We start from the raw sequence: 16,155 nt of genomic DNA, 5'->3' as shown, positions 1-16,155 counted from the left end.
ATTTTTGGTGTTGTTCTCCATGTTCTCCAACGGCGCCTCCTATGCATCGAGATGCTAACCAGGTCTGGAGATCGCCACTTGATTGGCGGAAGAGCTTTTCTACGCATGGCTAGAACGAGGGGTTCTTGCCGGTACCATAAGGCCGGACCGTCCTCGACTGTACGGTTACCTCTTTGTTGCGCGATTTCAACGTATTGTGTTGGTCATTCGGTAAAGTTGTTCAATACGGAGTATCAGGACGGGAGGGAGAAGGGAAACAAGACACACAGACGACTTAGGGCATGCTAAATAACCTCGGAAAATGGAAATTACCTATTACTTATTTAGTATACAGGCCGATTCCATTATCTGCTCGGATTCAGCGGTGAAGACACACGGCTAAGGCTAAGCATCTTCGGAACTAGCACCGGTTGTGGCCTAGCCCTGATCCGGACAGAATCTGGCAGTCTGGCAGTTCGGGGACGCCTGGAATTTTTCATCAATAGATCACGGATGGATTTCATCCCACGGAAGACGCACGCGTGACAGGTACTCCTCAGTGGCCGCCTGTTTGCGCGGGATGCGCAGAGGGTGCAACAGCAGAGGCCGGTATTAAGTATTGTATTGGTTACCGGTACCCATTACTGTGCTCGGACGGATTCCAATGTCTTGGCTAGACGAATACTTTCTGTTTAGAGGATTTCGAGGAGTCTACATGTATATTCCCAAGCACGCTATGTACAGCAGGTACAGGTAATATGGAAGTATACACATACACGCACATATTATATCCCGAACACATGGATCTGTATAGTATTTAAACCATCGACCACTCGTTTTTTCTCACCCTTCGCAGAACAGGTAGTCAGATCACATTATGATCGAGATGCATTGCGTTTGAACGACACCGGGTTTCTTTTCCCGCCGCAGGGAACAGTCAAGGAAAGCATATGCGGGTGTTGGCACGCATTTGTAAATAGTCCCACTAGACTCCAAATCCTCAGTCAGACACACATCCACACAAACATCCCTCGGCGACAGATACACATGTGTAGGTATGTAAGATTGAGAACGAGGAATGAAGAATGGTATATTTAGAGGCTGGATGGCTTGGAAATGCCGAACGAAGGAGGAAAAGGGGAAGGGAAAGAAAGGTGAGGAAAGGGAAGGGGTAGAAAAGACAGAAAAGAGGATCCAGGTTCCAACATCGACCTCTCTCTTCTGCCTGATATTAGGTACCATATGCGTGATGGTCACGAAGACATCCAGTCGAGCCTCGTGGAAGAAAAGGAGGGATGAAAAAAAAAGGATGGAAAAGAAATGTACATGTACATTCTTACATCAGGTATAATAAAGGGATGAATAAGGGGATGGATAAGGGGATGCATATTATTATGTTGAAATGTCATTATGAAATTTGGGATCATCTGAACTTTTGTTGTCACTTCCCCAAGAACGGAAACCAGGTGGTACTTTGTGAATGGCTGTGGGGTCGAATAAGATGTACGTTATTTTGGGGTAAGCACAGTCTATTTGTTGTTATCATTCTAGTGTAATGTGTGAACTCTACTCTCGAGGCAGCATGCATCTAACAGGTGTGCATATCTGAGTAAATGCGAAATATTCGTCAAATAGGTGAGTAGAGATTTGTCAGTTTGCTTTTAGTGAGGTTTTACATAATCGCCACCTCGACGGTAACTGCCCTCGGCTGAGTATTTTTTGTGACGCTAGCACTTAATGCGGGCACTGTGCCTCAGTTTGAAGGTACAACGCACAGTACATTGGATGTCCTCAGGAAAGCGCGTCTGTGCTGGTTGGTACGTGCGCTGGATAGCGCGCCTCGGCGAGGTTGGATGTACCTAAATGTGGTAAAGTTGGGGAAGGATTGTGTTGTACCTTCCTTGAGGCATGTACAGTAGATGTACCTTGGGAAGTTGCTGGCACCAACTGTTTGACAGTACCAGGCTAGTGACTCTCTAGTGCCTAGCCGCCTAGGCCATTCCCGACGCCTCCCCTCCTTGAGTTCTGAACATTGCATTTTGTCATTTACAACCAAAAACCTTCCCGCCAAAATCGTCCAAATCGCTAAATCGTCTAACCGCCAAATCCCAAAATTCTATCATCTCCCACCTTTGTACATACCCGTATCCAAAGCAACCCCGCGATATGGTATCGAAGGCCACTATTATTCTCGAACCATTCTAACCTGCAATCAGAAACAAGGGAAACGTCACGACAACTTTAGAGAATACGCGGCCACGCCCTATTCGAAGTACTGCTTTCTCTGCTTTCCCTCTGCTTCCTCCCTTCATTCTCCTTGGCTCGCCTCTTCCCACTACTTAGGATCCGACCTCGGCTTTCGACATCTTAGAACCTCGACTCTATTCTTCAAACCTAGATTCTTTAGTGATATAATCCTTTGATTCGCTTGCAACATCGACCCACGGCATCTCTATTTCTTTCACGCCAGTGTCACGATTACGACTTCGAGTTCTCGACATACATGGTTTCTAGAACGATAAAGGGAATAATATGAGGATACCGGCACCATCCGCAGATGAAAGGATGGAGTCCGGACGACCTCAATCTAGCCAGACTACGGTCTCGGTCAACTTCGACGATGCCGACTCTTTATCTCCCCATCCGCGTATCAAATTCGGCGTCGCGGAGTGCATCGAGACCAAAACGATCACTACTACTACCACCACCAAGCGATCCTACCCGCCGCTTCTTGTGAGAGAGTCCAAACCACTCTCGACTCTCGACGCCAAGGAATATCCCCTAGCCCAGAAGCCCACACCTCCCGAGTTAGCCAAATTCACCTTCAATATTGCCCATTATGGCGGCGTATCTTGGCCTGTTGATGACGATATCGAGCATCAGCGCCAACAAGATGTATGTTCCTCCTTTATTTCAGTCTATTATTTCCTCGTCACTAACGGACTTTAGGCCTCATCTCAGTCTCAACAATTCACTAGTAATGAACCTAGTCAAGAGATCAAGGTAGAACCATCATTGGATGTTTCTCATTCCCAAACCAGTCGGCGTGCACCGAAACCTCATCTACAGTCATCTTCACGCAGAAGCCATAGGATTGAATCTCGAGCCGCTTCGCCTGTTGTTGGTGGATCTGTTAAGAAGAGTTCGCAGAAGCAGTCGACACGGTCGTTTACCCCGAATCTCCCGAATGCGGTATCCGACAAACTACGTCGCGCCTTGACAAACGGCTCCCGCAGGGATGCTATCAAAAACAATACCAGCAGGGCCACGAGCGATTTCCCGGTTACTCCCGACGCATCTGAGTTGATCCCCGGTAACGCGAACCGATCTCTCAAGCTACGTAATTCGAATCTCGACTCATTCGACACCCCGGAATCGAATAATACCAGTCAATCACAGTCCTTTTTTGATATCTCGAGTCCTTCTGGCAGCGATTCGCATACAGTCTTCAGCAGTAATGTGGCTACTCCCCCCATTACGGATGCGGACGCAGATGCGGAACCCTTCGCCGATGCCGATGCCGACGAGTCCCTCCAGCAGTCTATTCGGGCTCTTCATCACCCGCGACCCATCAACACTCTTGCCGCTCAGGATGCAAGCTTACCTAGTCCGCGCTTGTCTCCAACCTTGCAGGCTTCAAGGTTTCATGAACTCGAACAGGACGATGGGGACAACGTCGTGGATGAGGAGGTATCCCTCATCTTCCAAGATGATAGCCAGAACACGATGGACTACGAATCTGGCCCGTCTTCTGCTGCCACCGACCCCCCATCAATGGTTGTTAGACGTTTCGAAGACGCCTCCCAATCCTCTCAGCCGACAATATTGGACACCCGCTCGATGCTGGAGACGTTCGATGCCATGCCCGTCGAGATGAAATCGTTCATGATGTACCAATTTCTACGTAGATGTTCCAGAAAAACGCTACATGTTGTTGCTGACGTAGTCAACCCGGCGTTGAAATGCGACATCCTGAAAGATTTACCCCTTGAACTGACCCTACATATCCTTTCCTACTTAGATCTCCGTGATCTCTGCCGCGCCGCCCAAGTTTCGAAGCATTGGCGGGGCATCATCGACAGTAACGAGACCGGATGGAAGGAACTCTTCGATCGTGACGGCTTCACCTTAGCGCCCGGCGAACTTGACAGGGCTATTAAAGAAGGATGGGGTTGGCAAGATCCAGTGGGACCTGAAGGTTGTGAGCGTGATTATAGTACCCAGGCTCGACTTACGTCTACCGAATCTGAACTGATCCGATCCTCAAAACCCGACCCGCCTCCGCAAAAATCGCGGACTTCAAAGCGTAAGAGAGCCTTGAATAGCTTTGGATCTGAGCGATCGAAACGACGAGCCAGCGCACAGGAGATGGTCAAAGATGAGAAGACATACACGGGCGAACGAGTCCACAAGTCCGAGGGACCCATGTCTGCCGCCAACGCCGCTGTTCTAGCCGTTCCCGATCCGCACATCGGCCTTCCGAGCCTCAGGAAGCTCCACCTGTTTAAGTCGCTCTATCGCCGCCATTACATGATTCGCAAGAGCTGGACAAGTGGAAAGGTGAAGCCCAGTCACGTCGCATTCGCGGCTCATCCTCGCCACGTCATTACCTGCCTGCAGTTCGACGAGGATAAGATTATTACCGGGAGCGACGATATGCTTATCCACGTCTACGACACCAAGACCGGCAAGCTCCGTCGCCGCCTGGAAGGTCACGAAGGTGGTGTATGGGCCCTGCAGTACGAAGGGAACGTCTTGGTATCTGGCTCAACGGATCGCTCCGTTCGCGTATGGGACATCGAGAAGGGTCTTTGCACCCAAGTATTTTATGGTCACACTAGTACTGTAAGATGTCTACAGATTCTCATGCCGACAGACACCGGGAAGGTGGAGAACGGGCAGTCTGTTATGATGCCGCCTAAGCCTCTTATTATCACGGGGTCTCGCGACAGCCAGCTACGGGTTTGGCGTCTGCCTGAATCCGGGTCTAGGAGATACATACAAACCGGACCGCCGGCTAATGATGCCGACTGTCCTTACTTCATCCGCACGCTTCAAGGTCACAACCACTCTGTCCGTGCTATCGCTGCTCATGCCGACACACTCGTCAGCGGAAGTTATGATAACACCGTTCGTGTGTGGCGTATCAGCACGGGAGAGACAGTTCACGTTCTGCAAGGCCATTCCCAGAAAGTGTACAGCGTCGTACTAGACGTCGCTCGTAACCGATGCATTTCCGGTAGTATGGATAGCTTCGTGAAGATTTGGGATCTTGAAACCGGGTCGTGTATGCACACTCTCGAAGGACATTCGTTGCTTGTCGGGTTGCTTGACCTTCGCGACGAACGCCTCGTCTCGGCGGCGGCGGATAGCACTCTTCGTATTTGGGACCCCGAGAGCGGGCGATGCCAGTCGACGCTGACAGCCCATACCGGTGCGATTACTTGTTTCCAACATGACGGGCGAAAGGTTATTAGTGGTAGCGACCGAACCCTCAAGATGTGGGACATCCGCACAGGCGAATGCATCCAAGACCTTCTCACGGACCTTAGTGGGGTCTGGCAGGTCAGGTTTGATGAACGCCGATGTGTCGCGGCTGTCCAGCGAGACAACTTGACATATGTCGAGGTAAGTTGAACCATTATACTCATACTGTGGCTTATAACGGATTGATTATTAACCCTGAGATAGATTCTTGACTTCGGTGCAGTCCGTGACGGCAAATCTCCCGAGGAACTTGGCAAGCGTATTCTCCTGAATGCCCCCGAGGTCCAGCGAATTATAGACGAAGACAATTAAGCGACCCGAGTGGACGTGAGTTGATTTCGACGATTGCGGCGTGGCTCGATTCGAAGCGCTCACTCTCATATCCGCTCAACTAAACCGCAAAGACATCGAGAAGGGGTTTACTCTGCAGCTTGAGGCTGCTGCCCATTACTATACCATGAGCATATGATAATATGCTACTACGAGGCGAAGCATGAGACGATATGCGCAATTACCATCCCATATTCTATACTCAGTATAGGACAGACATTCCATACCTACCTAGTCTTTCACATTATAAGTGTCTACGAGGACCACATTCATCCGTGAGAACGTTGCTAGTGTAGCAACCTTTTCTAATTTTTTGCCACCGCTGGCCGAAGCTTTTTTTTTAGGACGAAAATGACGACATTCAACTATTCATGGGAATATGTTGAGACGGTGCATATGTCACACAAATGCCCGTCATCGGCCGTGCAACTGAGGGCGTATGGTCGCCGGCTGCTAATAATTCATTCATGGCTCTTGGACGAGCTCGAGCAACGGAGAATTTGGGGAGGGGCATTGTCAAGTTTAATTTGAACATGAGCTCCGCAAATGTGAGAATGCACTTCCATTAAGTTAGCATCGATCAAGGTCGAGGGGAGGCGTTCAAGGCATTACACATGGTGGGCGTTCATGTACCCGAGAGAAAGCATTGTAAGGCGTAATGGGCACTTTGTCGGCATAAACAAGCACATAGCACATTGATGAGATTAATCAAAAGTCTTACTATAAGTGATTCGTATTGGTTTCCACTGAGTACTGAGATTTGGTATCTTACCTCTAGGTACTAACGTTGACAGCTATGTAACACTGCTGAAGATAGGGGTTGCTAAGAGGTATTGGGTAAGGACCTCTGGATATCATCCAATCAAAGTAAAAAGGGTCGAATGGTACAATAGGCAGAGACCTGTGTGAGGCCGTTCACCTACCTACCTACATGCCCACATGAAATTTCAACATAATATCCTTTCGTAAGTTCAATGTACCTGATGGGGGCATTTTATTTAAGTAATATATATCTTAAACAGACTTGATAAACTTCTAGTAGCATCGCCGCTGCTTCCTTTCGTCATCCTTGGACTACCTACCGGGTCCGCCTATCCATAATATGAAACGAGACATTGCAACTCGTCACCTTTCCTAGTGACTCTCATACTTCTTAATGAGAGATCCATTCTCGACAAGTATAATGAATATCTCTAGAATACTCCCCTCTAAACTTCCGTGCCACTCTTTGAAGTCTTGATGACGAGGCTGTGCTCGTTGGCATATCCATACCTGTGGTTAAGCCGTATTTCTGTTGACCGTCTTGGAAACATGAGACGTACTCCCTGGGTGCAAATATCTTTCTTGGTCCTGGATTTTCGCAAGTAGCTAGATCTTCTAGTTTATTCCTAGGAAGAGTCACATTTAGAGCTGTTCGAAAGGCTGTGTTGCGATTAGGTTGTGATGCTTTATGTCCTAAGTGTAGTAGGTACTTATTGATACAATAGTATGTATGTATGTATCGTGTTATGCCTTTGAGGTTGTCCAAGTAACAAAGTTGTATATTTAACATCAGTTGACATAATTCAAACCTTAAAACCAGGGTCAAAAGCATTGACCACCTGACAGTAAACGCGTTTGTTGTCTCCTGTTTTCCCTTTTCCTTTCCTGGTTTTCTTTTCGCGTTTTCTCCTCCCAAGAAAATACTAGCAACTACTTTTTTCCTGATGAAGTAGACCCAAACCCAGTAGCTAAACGAATCATGTCTGATTATGATTCAGGCGATGAACTATTAGAGAGTATCGATGCGGATGCTCTCGTCACCGGAACGAAGCGTTCGCGTTCTCCGGATGACGATCATTCAACGCGCGAGACCAAGCTTGCCAAGCGTTCCGAAGTACAAGATCTACGAAGTGAAGGCAGCGGTGATGATTTCCTCGGAGACCTTTCTAGGAACATCTTGAAGGAGACCTTCGGTTTCGACGATTTCCGTCACGAACAATTCTCCGCTATCAAAAGCATCCTGCGAGGCGAGAATGTGTTAGTTGTCTTTCCCACCGGAGCCGGGAAGTCCCTATGTTATCAAGTTAAGCCCCCTAACCCCTGTTCCATGTTCCTTTACTAATGCTCGCCTAATTTCAAGATTCCCGCAATTGCCTTTGAGAAGATAGATGCTGCGAAAAACGACAGAGATGACATAGGATCAGGCATCACTATTGTCGTGTCGCCGCTGATTGCTCTGATGAAAGACCAGGTAGACGCCCTATTACGTAGAGGCATTACCGCTGCTTGCCTGGACTCTACCAAGACCCACGAGCAAAACCAGCTGATCAAGGCCGACATCAGAGAAGGCCGGCTGAGAATGCTCTACTGCGCGCCCGAGAGACTGAACAATGAGGGCTTCGTCGAAAGTATGAAGCATGTCCCCGGAGGCATTCGGCTAGTGGCCGTCGACGAAGCTCATTGCATCTCCGAATGGGGACACTCCTTTCGCCCTGATTACCTTAAGGTCGCCCGCTTCGTCGACGAGATCAAGGCCGAAAGAGTTATCTGTCTTACCGCTACGGCCACTCCCCGCGTCGCTGACGATGTTGCAAAGGCTTTCAAGATCAAGAAGCCCAACATATTTCGCACCTCTCCCTATAGGCCCAATTTACACTTACTAGCTGAATCGGTAAAAACGAAGCAGGATAAGTATCCCAAGATGTTCCAATTTCTAAGACAACATCCCGGCCCTACTCTCGTTTATGTGACTCTTCAGAAACAGGCCGAGATGCTTGCAGACGATCTCAAGGACCAAGGTTTTGATGCGGTGGCATTTCATGCCGGGCTTAAGACAGAAGTCAAGACCCTTATTCAAGACAATTTCATGGCTAATAAAGTAACCATTGTCGTAGCAACAATTGCGTTCGGCATGGGGATCGACAAGCCAGACATACGAAATATTCTCCATTTCGACCTGTCCGGCACAATAGAAGAATATTCGCAACAGATTGGACGTGCGGGTCGAGATGGAAAGACTAGCCATTGCATGTTTTACATCTGCCCAGATGATTTCTATATCCGTGAGAACTTTGCGCGAGGCGACCTACCGTCACGACAATCGCTCCGTCGGCTATTGCACGACCTATTCCATATGAACACTAACCAGACACCAGAGGGTGAAGTCATCAAACTCAACCAGACAGCTCTAGGCCGAGACTATGACATGCGTGCAAGCCCCTTGGCCATTTTACTCGCCACATTGGAACTGCGCTTCGGGCTGCTCAGAGCTATCACCCCCGAGTATGGTTCGTATCAGTTCGAAGCGATGCCTACCTACTATCACGTTGCCCAGAATGACAAGTCCGAGGAGGGCAAGGCCATCTTTAAACACGCCAGAAAGGCCACGAAGTGGTACAATTTCGATATGAATTACGTCGTGTCGGTTACCGGACTCCTACGAGCGGACCTAGTACGGAAGCTCAATGACTATCATGATAGAGGCATCATCATGTTGAAAGTAGGCGGCGTCGAGAATCGTTACAAGGTCCTCAAGAAACTCCCTAGCGAACCGCAAGAAATTGACGAGATGACCGACAAGCTCTTCGCCGACATGGAATCACGCGAGGAGGATGCATTGCAACGCACGCAGCAGGTCGTCGACCTGATCACCGGCGATAAGTGTTTCGCTCTAGCCCTAGCTGAGCATTTCGGCATGGGTCTGCCGGACGAGAAGACCAAATGCGGTCACTGCACTCACTGCCTCTCAAGAAAACGCATCGTGATGTCGCCTCGGCCGAATCTACCTGCTGACATGGATACCATCCGAAAAGTTCTAGCTGTCTGCCGCGTGCGGGACGATCCTAGGTTCCTAACGCGTGTCGCCTTTGGCATCAAAAGTCCCCGGGTTCTTCAGTTGAAGCTCCATTATCAAAAGATATTCGGATCGCTAGTTGAACACGATTTCAAGGTATATAATCCACGAACGGTTCTGGGTGATAGTTAAACTAACACACTGTGGCTTAGTCATTGCTGAGAGAATTCACCAAGGCGTGCGAGGAAGCAAATGAGTTGGAAGCGAAACAATGAGTTACCATCGGTCTGCGTTAATGAAGGCGGGTAACGAAGGAAGAAGGGGGAGGTATCCTCGTTCTGCCTTACGTATGGTGTCGATTTGTGTCCTCATTCCTCTCCTTATATTTCAGGCCCGCCGGTAAGCACAGCTGGATAGTGCCCAAAGATCCCACAATACATGCAATGCTGTGTTGGAGTCTATTGACAGTGCTACACAATACGGAGGTTCCTAATTGACGGTAGAACTTGTCAGTAACCAGCCCATTAAAGCTACCTAAGTAATGCCCAATTCGAAATTCTAGCAGAATTCGAATAGTGACTATCAGTAGGTTATGTACCTGGGCAATTCACGCAATGTCTATTACCATTACTACCATGGTATCATTGTGAGGACGCGCGTCTAATTCTTTCTCTCTTAGGAAGCCGAACCATCAAGTCAACCAATAAAACGGGAATGACCTGCGTTGCATATGGAACCTCACCTGCATACAATAAATTACCCGCAACGCAGGTAGCCGTCCTGGATAAAGTCATGATAATGCCACATCAACCAGGATATCCGATTCTGCCGTATGATAACGATCACTATGGTACCAGATTCTCGGTGCCATAACGGGAAGGGCGGTTGATCGTAAGATAATGATATTTTAGGATATGGTGATCGGATAAAAACGTCCAAAAGCCTTTCTTTCCAGGTGAATCAAGTCCTACGACAATTGTGACTCGTATCCTTTTCACAGCACATATCTGAAATGAAGCCTTTTCGCCAATACCATTTCCTACTGACGATGTCGGTCGTCCAAGCAGGACTCTGTCTTGCTCTACCGTCTTCTGAGACCGAACAAATCTCGTCCTGCGACGACATAGCCGCTCCAACAACATTCTCGTTATCGCAGATATCGTACATCAAAATAGAACAATATCCAACTATGGCAACGGTTCCCAACTCGACGCAACTAGTTTTTACAGTGGTTAACAACGCCAACGGCGTCTCAACTGGGTGTAGCCCTCAGAACGTCGAGGTTAACGGTCAATGGGGGGACGATAGCAATTATTGGTACAAGTGTGTTGATCAGAGCTTGGAGGTGAATGGGGATGAGGTTCCTCTTAGTACCAGTGCGCATATCATTTGGGACCAATGGCAGTTGAGTGTGAACCAAAGTTGGAGCTGTGGCGATCAGTATGTCTCCTCGCTTGCCCTTCCTAAGAACGGCAACTGTAAAATTGTCGATAAGATGCTAAGCCCAAACACTTACAGGTCCACCGTGAGGCATATTTCTACCACGACACTCAAGCCGAGTTGTCAAGAGACCAGCAGTGCTTTTCAGTATATCAATGAGTGCACGGTTCCTGACCTGGAGGCAACCGCGGCGATTCAGTAATCAGCTTCTCATTAATCAGTCAAGGTCATCATTCTACTTCGTCAATTCCCAAGGGGCCGTCCCCATATATGCGCCAGTCCATAAGTGTCATCCGTACAGTTCCCGTTTTACCGCCCATCCAACCCAAGCCACCCATCCCTTGCTAAATCATACAGTCGTAAAACTACCTAGGTAGTCAAATAGAGATCCCCAGGCTATTTAAACCCCGCGATAGAAGACTCTTCTTGATTTGGGCCTTGTGGCCTGGCAAACCTGTCAAGGTCGACCAGAGCCCGCCGATTTTGCTACCGACGTCACCAGCCGTGACCTTCAGAAGATAACCTGCCCCCCTAGCGAGATCTATCATCCAGCCAATCAATCGGTACGTTGCATATGCTCCGCCAAACGCTACCACGACCAGCAAGAGTTTTCCTAGCCTCTTCCAGAAAATCGCCCAGTTGAATGGCCTTGGCGGCTCCGGTCCACGATATCCAGCTTGGACCGACGATCTGTATCCGTATGCCGGATGAGCAGCCGGAGAGCCGAAAGAGTGGCTGCTCGGGTAACTGCCTGGATAATTGGTGTATGGAGGACGAGAATATCCGTGAGAAGGCAGTAGGGAATCTCGTTCGGTTGGAACAACCGTGCGGGTATGCCGAGTTGGGGTCGGACTCGAGATCGGAACATGCTGTGCGCGAGGCGGACTGGTCGGGCTCTCCAGGCCTCTGAGGGCCGATACGTACTCGCCGTAACTGCCCCTGCGCTCTCGGGTTATAGCGATCGTAGGGTGGGATTGCTGGGTTCGTCTAGGAGAGGACACCGGAGGTGAAAATACGGTATTTGAGGCCGGATGAGGAGCCGCCGGTGTGTACTTGGCGTACCGGATCAGGTCCTGGTAAGACTTCTTGGACAGGATGTAGTCTGGGCCATGACGGTCGTAGGCCCTTAGTGAGCTAAATCGGATGCGGTGTTGATTCTTCGTCTTGACATACGTCCTCTTCTTCAACTCGAGCGCAACATCCTCGAGGCTGAGTAGTATCCCATTGTCCGGGTGTGGGTCACAGGGCCGGATAGGGAGGTGCTCGCGTCTGACGTTGGGTTGGTTCAGGAAGCGCGTCTCGAGTCTCTTTCCCTTGAGCGATGTCATCTAGTGCATTTTTTCATTAGGACGAATCGAATTAAGCTGTGATGGATACCCTATCTGGAAGACGTACCATAAGGTATACAACCTTTCCATCTTCTAGACACGGCGAGAGCACCACGACCGGATGGTTGCATCGGTCTTCTTCGAGTTCCGAATCGTATTCATCGCGGTTGTTGGGTTGCTCTTCCTTGCGAGGTAGCCATAGTATGCATCCTGCCAGCTGCGGAGGCAGCCGTAGCGTCTCGATCTCGCGAGGCTCGCGCGCTCCCCTGCGAACCGACGTCGCCGTTGCCGATGCTACCGTGATACCAGGCATCTAGATCATTTGGGGCTGTCGGGCTGAGCTAGACCCGGGGCGACGACTCTCATGTACCTGGATATACCTATATATCCCAATGTATTGTATGTTTTGAAGAAGGGGGAGTTTTTCTTTCGATGGATGTAGATGGGAAGAGGAACTCCCATTGTTTTTACGAATGGAGGCGGGGTGATGTGATATGATGTGGTATTTTGGGGATTAAGAATTCAGCCTGGGCACCTATGAGAGATGGACGCGAAGGTCTCGTCCGCCATGTGGTGCGACCAATCTCGGCGTCGCTTCAATGACCAATGCGTCAAAATGCAAGCACAGCCACGTGTAGCCAACCATTGAGAGGGCGGCGGGGACCCAAAGCAAAGCCAGAGCCTCGCATGAAGTTGACGATAGTTCAGGACCAACGCTGAAATGTTATTGATGATGAAACGCGGGCATGCATGGTTTTTCCTCGGCGGCCTCAGCGGCGTAGCCATTGACAACGGCTCCCAACCGTTTACCGTCCTACAAATCCGACATGTCACCTGCGCGTTGGGCGCGTGTCGCCTGCTCAGCCGTATCCATGTAGGTATCTAAGCAATGAATTTGCGATTTCATAGATGCCTGGTCAAATATCAGGTCTTACTGAGCTACCTACCCATTTTTGCTGTTAAAGCTGAGCTCTTTATTGAGATGATCCCTTCCCCAAACTGTGACATCTTAGGCTGCTTAGGCAAGTTAGTTACATAGATACCTACCTTACGACAAAGACGAACATGAATATTCTTACGTTATATAGTGGGATTCTGAGAATTGCTGGTTGCCCAGTTGTATGATTGTATGTAAGGAGTTGCCTCAGGTTTGCTTTGTCTCTTCAAGATGAAGACCAAATGATAATGAAAATTGAAGCTTCGAGCTGAGAATACAGCTTCATATTCTATTTACGCTAAGTTAGCTCAGAACCTTTTGAAATTGCCCATATGGAATGCATCATAGGTAGATACCTAGCTATATAAGTAGGTACCTAATGTCGAATGCTTAGGTAAATATCATCCATAGGCCCATAGGCACTTGAGTGGAAAACTACCTACCTATCAATGCCGAAAAACTTAGAAAATCTTTCAATTACCCTATTAGGCCATCTTCCTATGAGTCTCACTGGATTGACCTACCCCACGTTCTAAATAGAGTATGTAGGTCATCATATCATCTCGATGATTCCCCTATCTAACTATTAGTAAGTACACTATGCGGCCAAACCAATATAGTGTCAAAATAACGTAAGACTTGATAATTTAATTAATTATGTCAAGAAAAATCTATCTTCCCCATTTAAGAGATTTTTAACCAAGACTAATTACAAAATCTTTAATGGTCTCTATATCATGTCTTAGAAGAAATTACGTGAAAGCCAAAGATTTAAAGGTATTAAGGTATTAAAATACACGGACCACCTGATAACACTAAAATTATGAAATTGTATCTGACATATAGTATTATAGCTACGTCCTAACTGAGCAATAGTGACGGATATACTTCGGGAGACACCCGATTCTGCGCGATGGGCAAGATTGCTCCACCCCCTGAGCATCGACAATGATACCGTAAAAGTTACCTCGGTAAGTGTCAGATACAATTTCATAATTTTTGTGTTATCAGGTGGTCCGTATGTTTTAATGCCTTAATACCTTCAAATCTCTGGTTTTCACGTGATCTCCTTTAAGACACAATATAAAGACCATTAAAGATTTTACAGTTAGTCTTAGCCAGAATCTCCTAGATTAAGAAGATAGAATTTTCTTCACACAATTAATTAAATTATTAAGTCTCACGTTATTCTGACAGTAAGTCGTCTATTCTAGCTATCAACGTCCAATATAAGAATATACGTTACCCAGCCAAATCGTCTATCTTCGCATCACAGTCGCATAGAAACCCAAGCTGAGATCGTTGCAACTCCAATCCCAATCAAGATGACTCTCACGGTTCACCATCTTGGCATATCACAGTCCGAGAGAGTCGTCTGGCTCTGCGAAGAGCTGGGCGTTGACTATGAGCTGAAGAAGTACGACCGGGCCCCGATCATGGCACCGGAAGAATTCAAGGCCTTGCATCCGCTAGGCTCAGCGCCGGTCATCGAAGACGGCGACGTTAAAATAGCCGAATCCGGTGCCTGTGTGGAGTACATCTTGCACACCCGGGGCGGTGGGAAACTGGCGCTTGTTCCGGGAGACAAGGACTACGCCGAGTATTTATACTGGTTCCGTAAGCCAAAATTATAACCTCATCTGGGAAATGTACGAGCAGGCGTAGCTAACAATATGGCGAGACTTCGCAAACGGCACTCTGCAGCCAACTCTATTAACGCTCATGATGATGTCTCGGATGGGAGTAGATGAGGAGAACAGTTCGTTCAAGCGCTATACCGCTAGGCAAAAGCAGCTCATCGAATTCATGGACCAACGCCTATCCAAAGTGCCCTGGCTCGGCGGCGAGCAATTCACCGCGGCGGATATAATGAATGTCTGCTGCCTCACGACGATGCGCTGCTTCGCACCCTACGACCTCGGCGCTTACCCCAACGTCCTGTCTTACCTCCAGCGCGTCGCCGCACGAGATGGGTATAAGCGGGCGATGGAGAAAGGGGATCCGGATCTGGAGATTGACCGGTTGATCGGGGCGGCCCCTCCGCCTATGCAAAAAGCCGTGGCGGAAGCCATTCGAGCCCGCGGACGACTGTAGGGGAAATGATAGGTCATGTAGATATTATTATAGCCTAGGTAGGTAGGTAGCCTAGGTGTATAAGCAGTCCAAAAATCTGCATGTCTTGAAGATTGTTAGTGACACGACCCGGATCTGACATTGGGCAGATGAGGGCAGATGAGGCTGCGTACTTATTTATACGTGCTGGTCTCGCAAGAAATATGAGGCATGTAAATGCCTGCCTAGTAGGTGTCTACGAGGTGTCAGGAACAGTGAGCCCCAAAAGCTAAGGGAGGAAATATGTCGCTCAGGGTGGCAGGGTCGGTAGTACAAACTGGGCGTCAGAAAGGAGCGACATGATGTCGGTCCCGAGTCAGTTGACCGACTATGCAGACCGGAATCTATGACTTATGTACCTCAAATCCCATCAAAGCTAAGACCTCTTGCAGGGATAATCAATCAGCCTTTCCTGTGGACTGGTTTTGCTTTTTCACCTGCATGTGTCTCGGTGTTTTGTGACTCTGCTGGTACCTAAGTCCGAAGTTACCGGTATGCTTCCCTATCCCAGTATTGGGGATACCGTGCTTACGTGTAGTTGAGGTTGGGTCAGCACTGATTCCTTCCTAGAAAGCCACCATATAATTTCTCGGGTGTGACAGTGATAAACCTCTCTTCGTTATATTACCTGGACAGGAAATAATATTACTATATCAACGGCGTCCGAACAGACCGATACATCCGCTCAAGTGCGTCATGCGGTAGACGGTACCGCATCCAGGGCGCTAGATGGAGACGTTGATTTGTTAAACACTTCGAGCTCCTAA

At 48.5% G+C, this 16,155-nt stretch overlaps 5 protein-coding genes across 5 annotated transcripts; 4 read left to right on the top strand and 1 right to left on the bottom strand.

Annotated features, from left to right (window-relative positions):
* The first annotated feature begins 2,018 nt into the window (after nt 1-2,018).
* On the top strand, nt 2,019-6,510 carry F4807DRAFT_419217 (WD40 repeat-like protein). Its single transcript, XM_047997391.1, has 3 exons — nt 2,019-2,874; nt 2,929-5,607; nt 5,671-6,510. Exons 1-3 carry the CDS (start codon nt 2,512-2,514, stop codon nt 5,776-5,778), a joined length of 3,150 nt encoding a protein of 1,049 aa, XP_047855672.1. The 5' UTR covers nt 2,019-2,511; the 3' UTR covers nt 5,779-6,510.
* Nucleotides 6,511-7,537: 1,027 nt separating this feature from the next.
* F4807DRAFT_458723 (ATP-dependent DNA helicase) lies at nt 7,538-9,846 on the top strand (the record flags this gene model as incomplete). Its single annotated transcript, XM_048001256.1, has 3 exons — nt 7,538-7,861; nt 7,919-9,727; nt 9,784-9,846. The coding sequence occupies 3 exons, from the start codon at nt 7,538-7,540 to the stop codon at nt 9,844-9,846; spliced, it is 2,196 nt and encodes a 731-aa protein (XP_047855671.1).
* A 773-nt stretch (nt 9,847-10,619) lies between these two features.
* F4807DRAFT_458722 (uncharacterized protein) lies at nt 10,620-11,213 on the top strand (the record flags this gene model as incomplete). Its single annotated transcript, XM_048001255.1, has 1 exon — nt 10,620-11,213. The coding sequence occupies one exon, from the start codon at nt 10,620-10,622 to the stop codon at nt 11,211-11,213; it is 594 nt and encodes a 197-aa protein (XP_047855670.1).
* Nucleotides 11,214-11,300: 87 nt separating this feature from the next.
* F4807DRAFT_26902 (uncharacterized protein) lies at nt 11,301-12,756 on the bottom strand. The gene is made up of 2 exons (XM_047994553.1): nt 12,407-12,756; nt 11,301-12,339 (listed from the first exon to the last, which is right to left on the bottom strand). The coding sequence occupies exons 1-2, from the start codon at nt 12,650-12,652 to the stop codon at nt 11,389-11,391; spliced, it is 1,197 nt and encodes a 398-aa protein (XP_047855669.1). The 5' UTR covers nt 12,653-12,756; the 3' UTR covers nt 11,301-11,388.
* A 1,560-nt stretch (nt 12,757-14,316) lies between these two features.
* Nucleotides 14,317-15,870, top strand: F4807DRAFT_26906 (glutathione S-transferase). The gene is made up of 2 exons (XM_047994554.1): nt 14,317-14,893; nt 14,958-15,870. The coding sequence occupies exons 1-2, from the start codon at nt 14,602-14,604 to the stop codon at nt 15,368-15,370; spliced, it is 705 nt and encodes a 234-aa protein (XP_047855668.1). The 5' UTR covers nt 14,317-14,601; the 3' UTR covers nt 15,371-15,870.
* The last annotated feature ends 285 nt before the right edge of the window (nt 15,871-16,155 follow it).

Source organism: Annulohypoxylon truncatum, assembly GCF_022578515.1.
Source record: "Annulohypoxylon truncatum strain CBS 140777 unplaced genomic scaffold F4807scaffold_10, whole genome shotgun sequence".
Classification (NCBI taxonomy): Eukaryota; Fungi; Ascomycota; class Sordariomycetes; order Xylariales; family Hypoxylaceae; genus Annulohypoxylon; species Annulohypoxylon truncatum.
This window is presented reverse-complemented; position numbering and strand designations above follow the sequence as displayed.

Coding starts and splice junctions, on each gene's coding strand:
- F4807DRAFT_419217 (XM_047997391.1), top strand. CDS start 2,512: ATGAGGATACCGGCACCATCCGCAGATGAAAGGATGGAGTCCGGACGA. Junction 2,875..2,928: donor AGCATCAGCGCCAACAAGAT/GTATGTTCCTCC, acceptor AACGGACTTTAG/GCCTCATCTCAGTCTCAACA. Junction 5,608..5,670: donor ACAACTTGACATATGTCGAG/GTAAGTTGAACC, acceptor ACCCTGAGATAG/ATTCTTGACTTCGGTGCAGT.
- F4807DRAFT_26902 (XM_047994553.1), bottom strand. CDS start 12,652: ATGCCTGGTATCACGGTAGCATCGGCAACGGCGACGTCGGTTCGCAGG. Junction 12,340..12,406: donor GAAAGGTTGTATACCTTATG/GTACGTCTTCCA, acceptor AAAATGCACTAG/ATGACATCGCTCAAGGGAAA.
- F4807DRAFT_26906 (XM_047994554.1), top strand. CDS start 14,602: ATGACTCTCACGGTTCACCATCTTGGCATATCACAGTCCGAGAGAGTC. Junction 14,894..14,957: donor CGAGTATTTATACTGGTTCC/GTAAGCCAAAAT, acceptor CAATATGGCGAG/ACTTCGCAAACGGCACTCTG.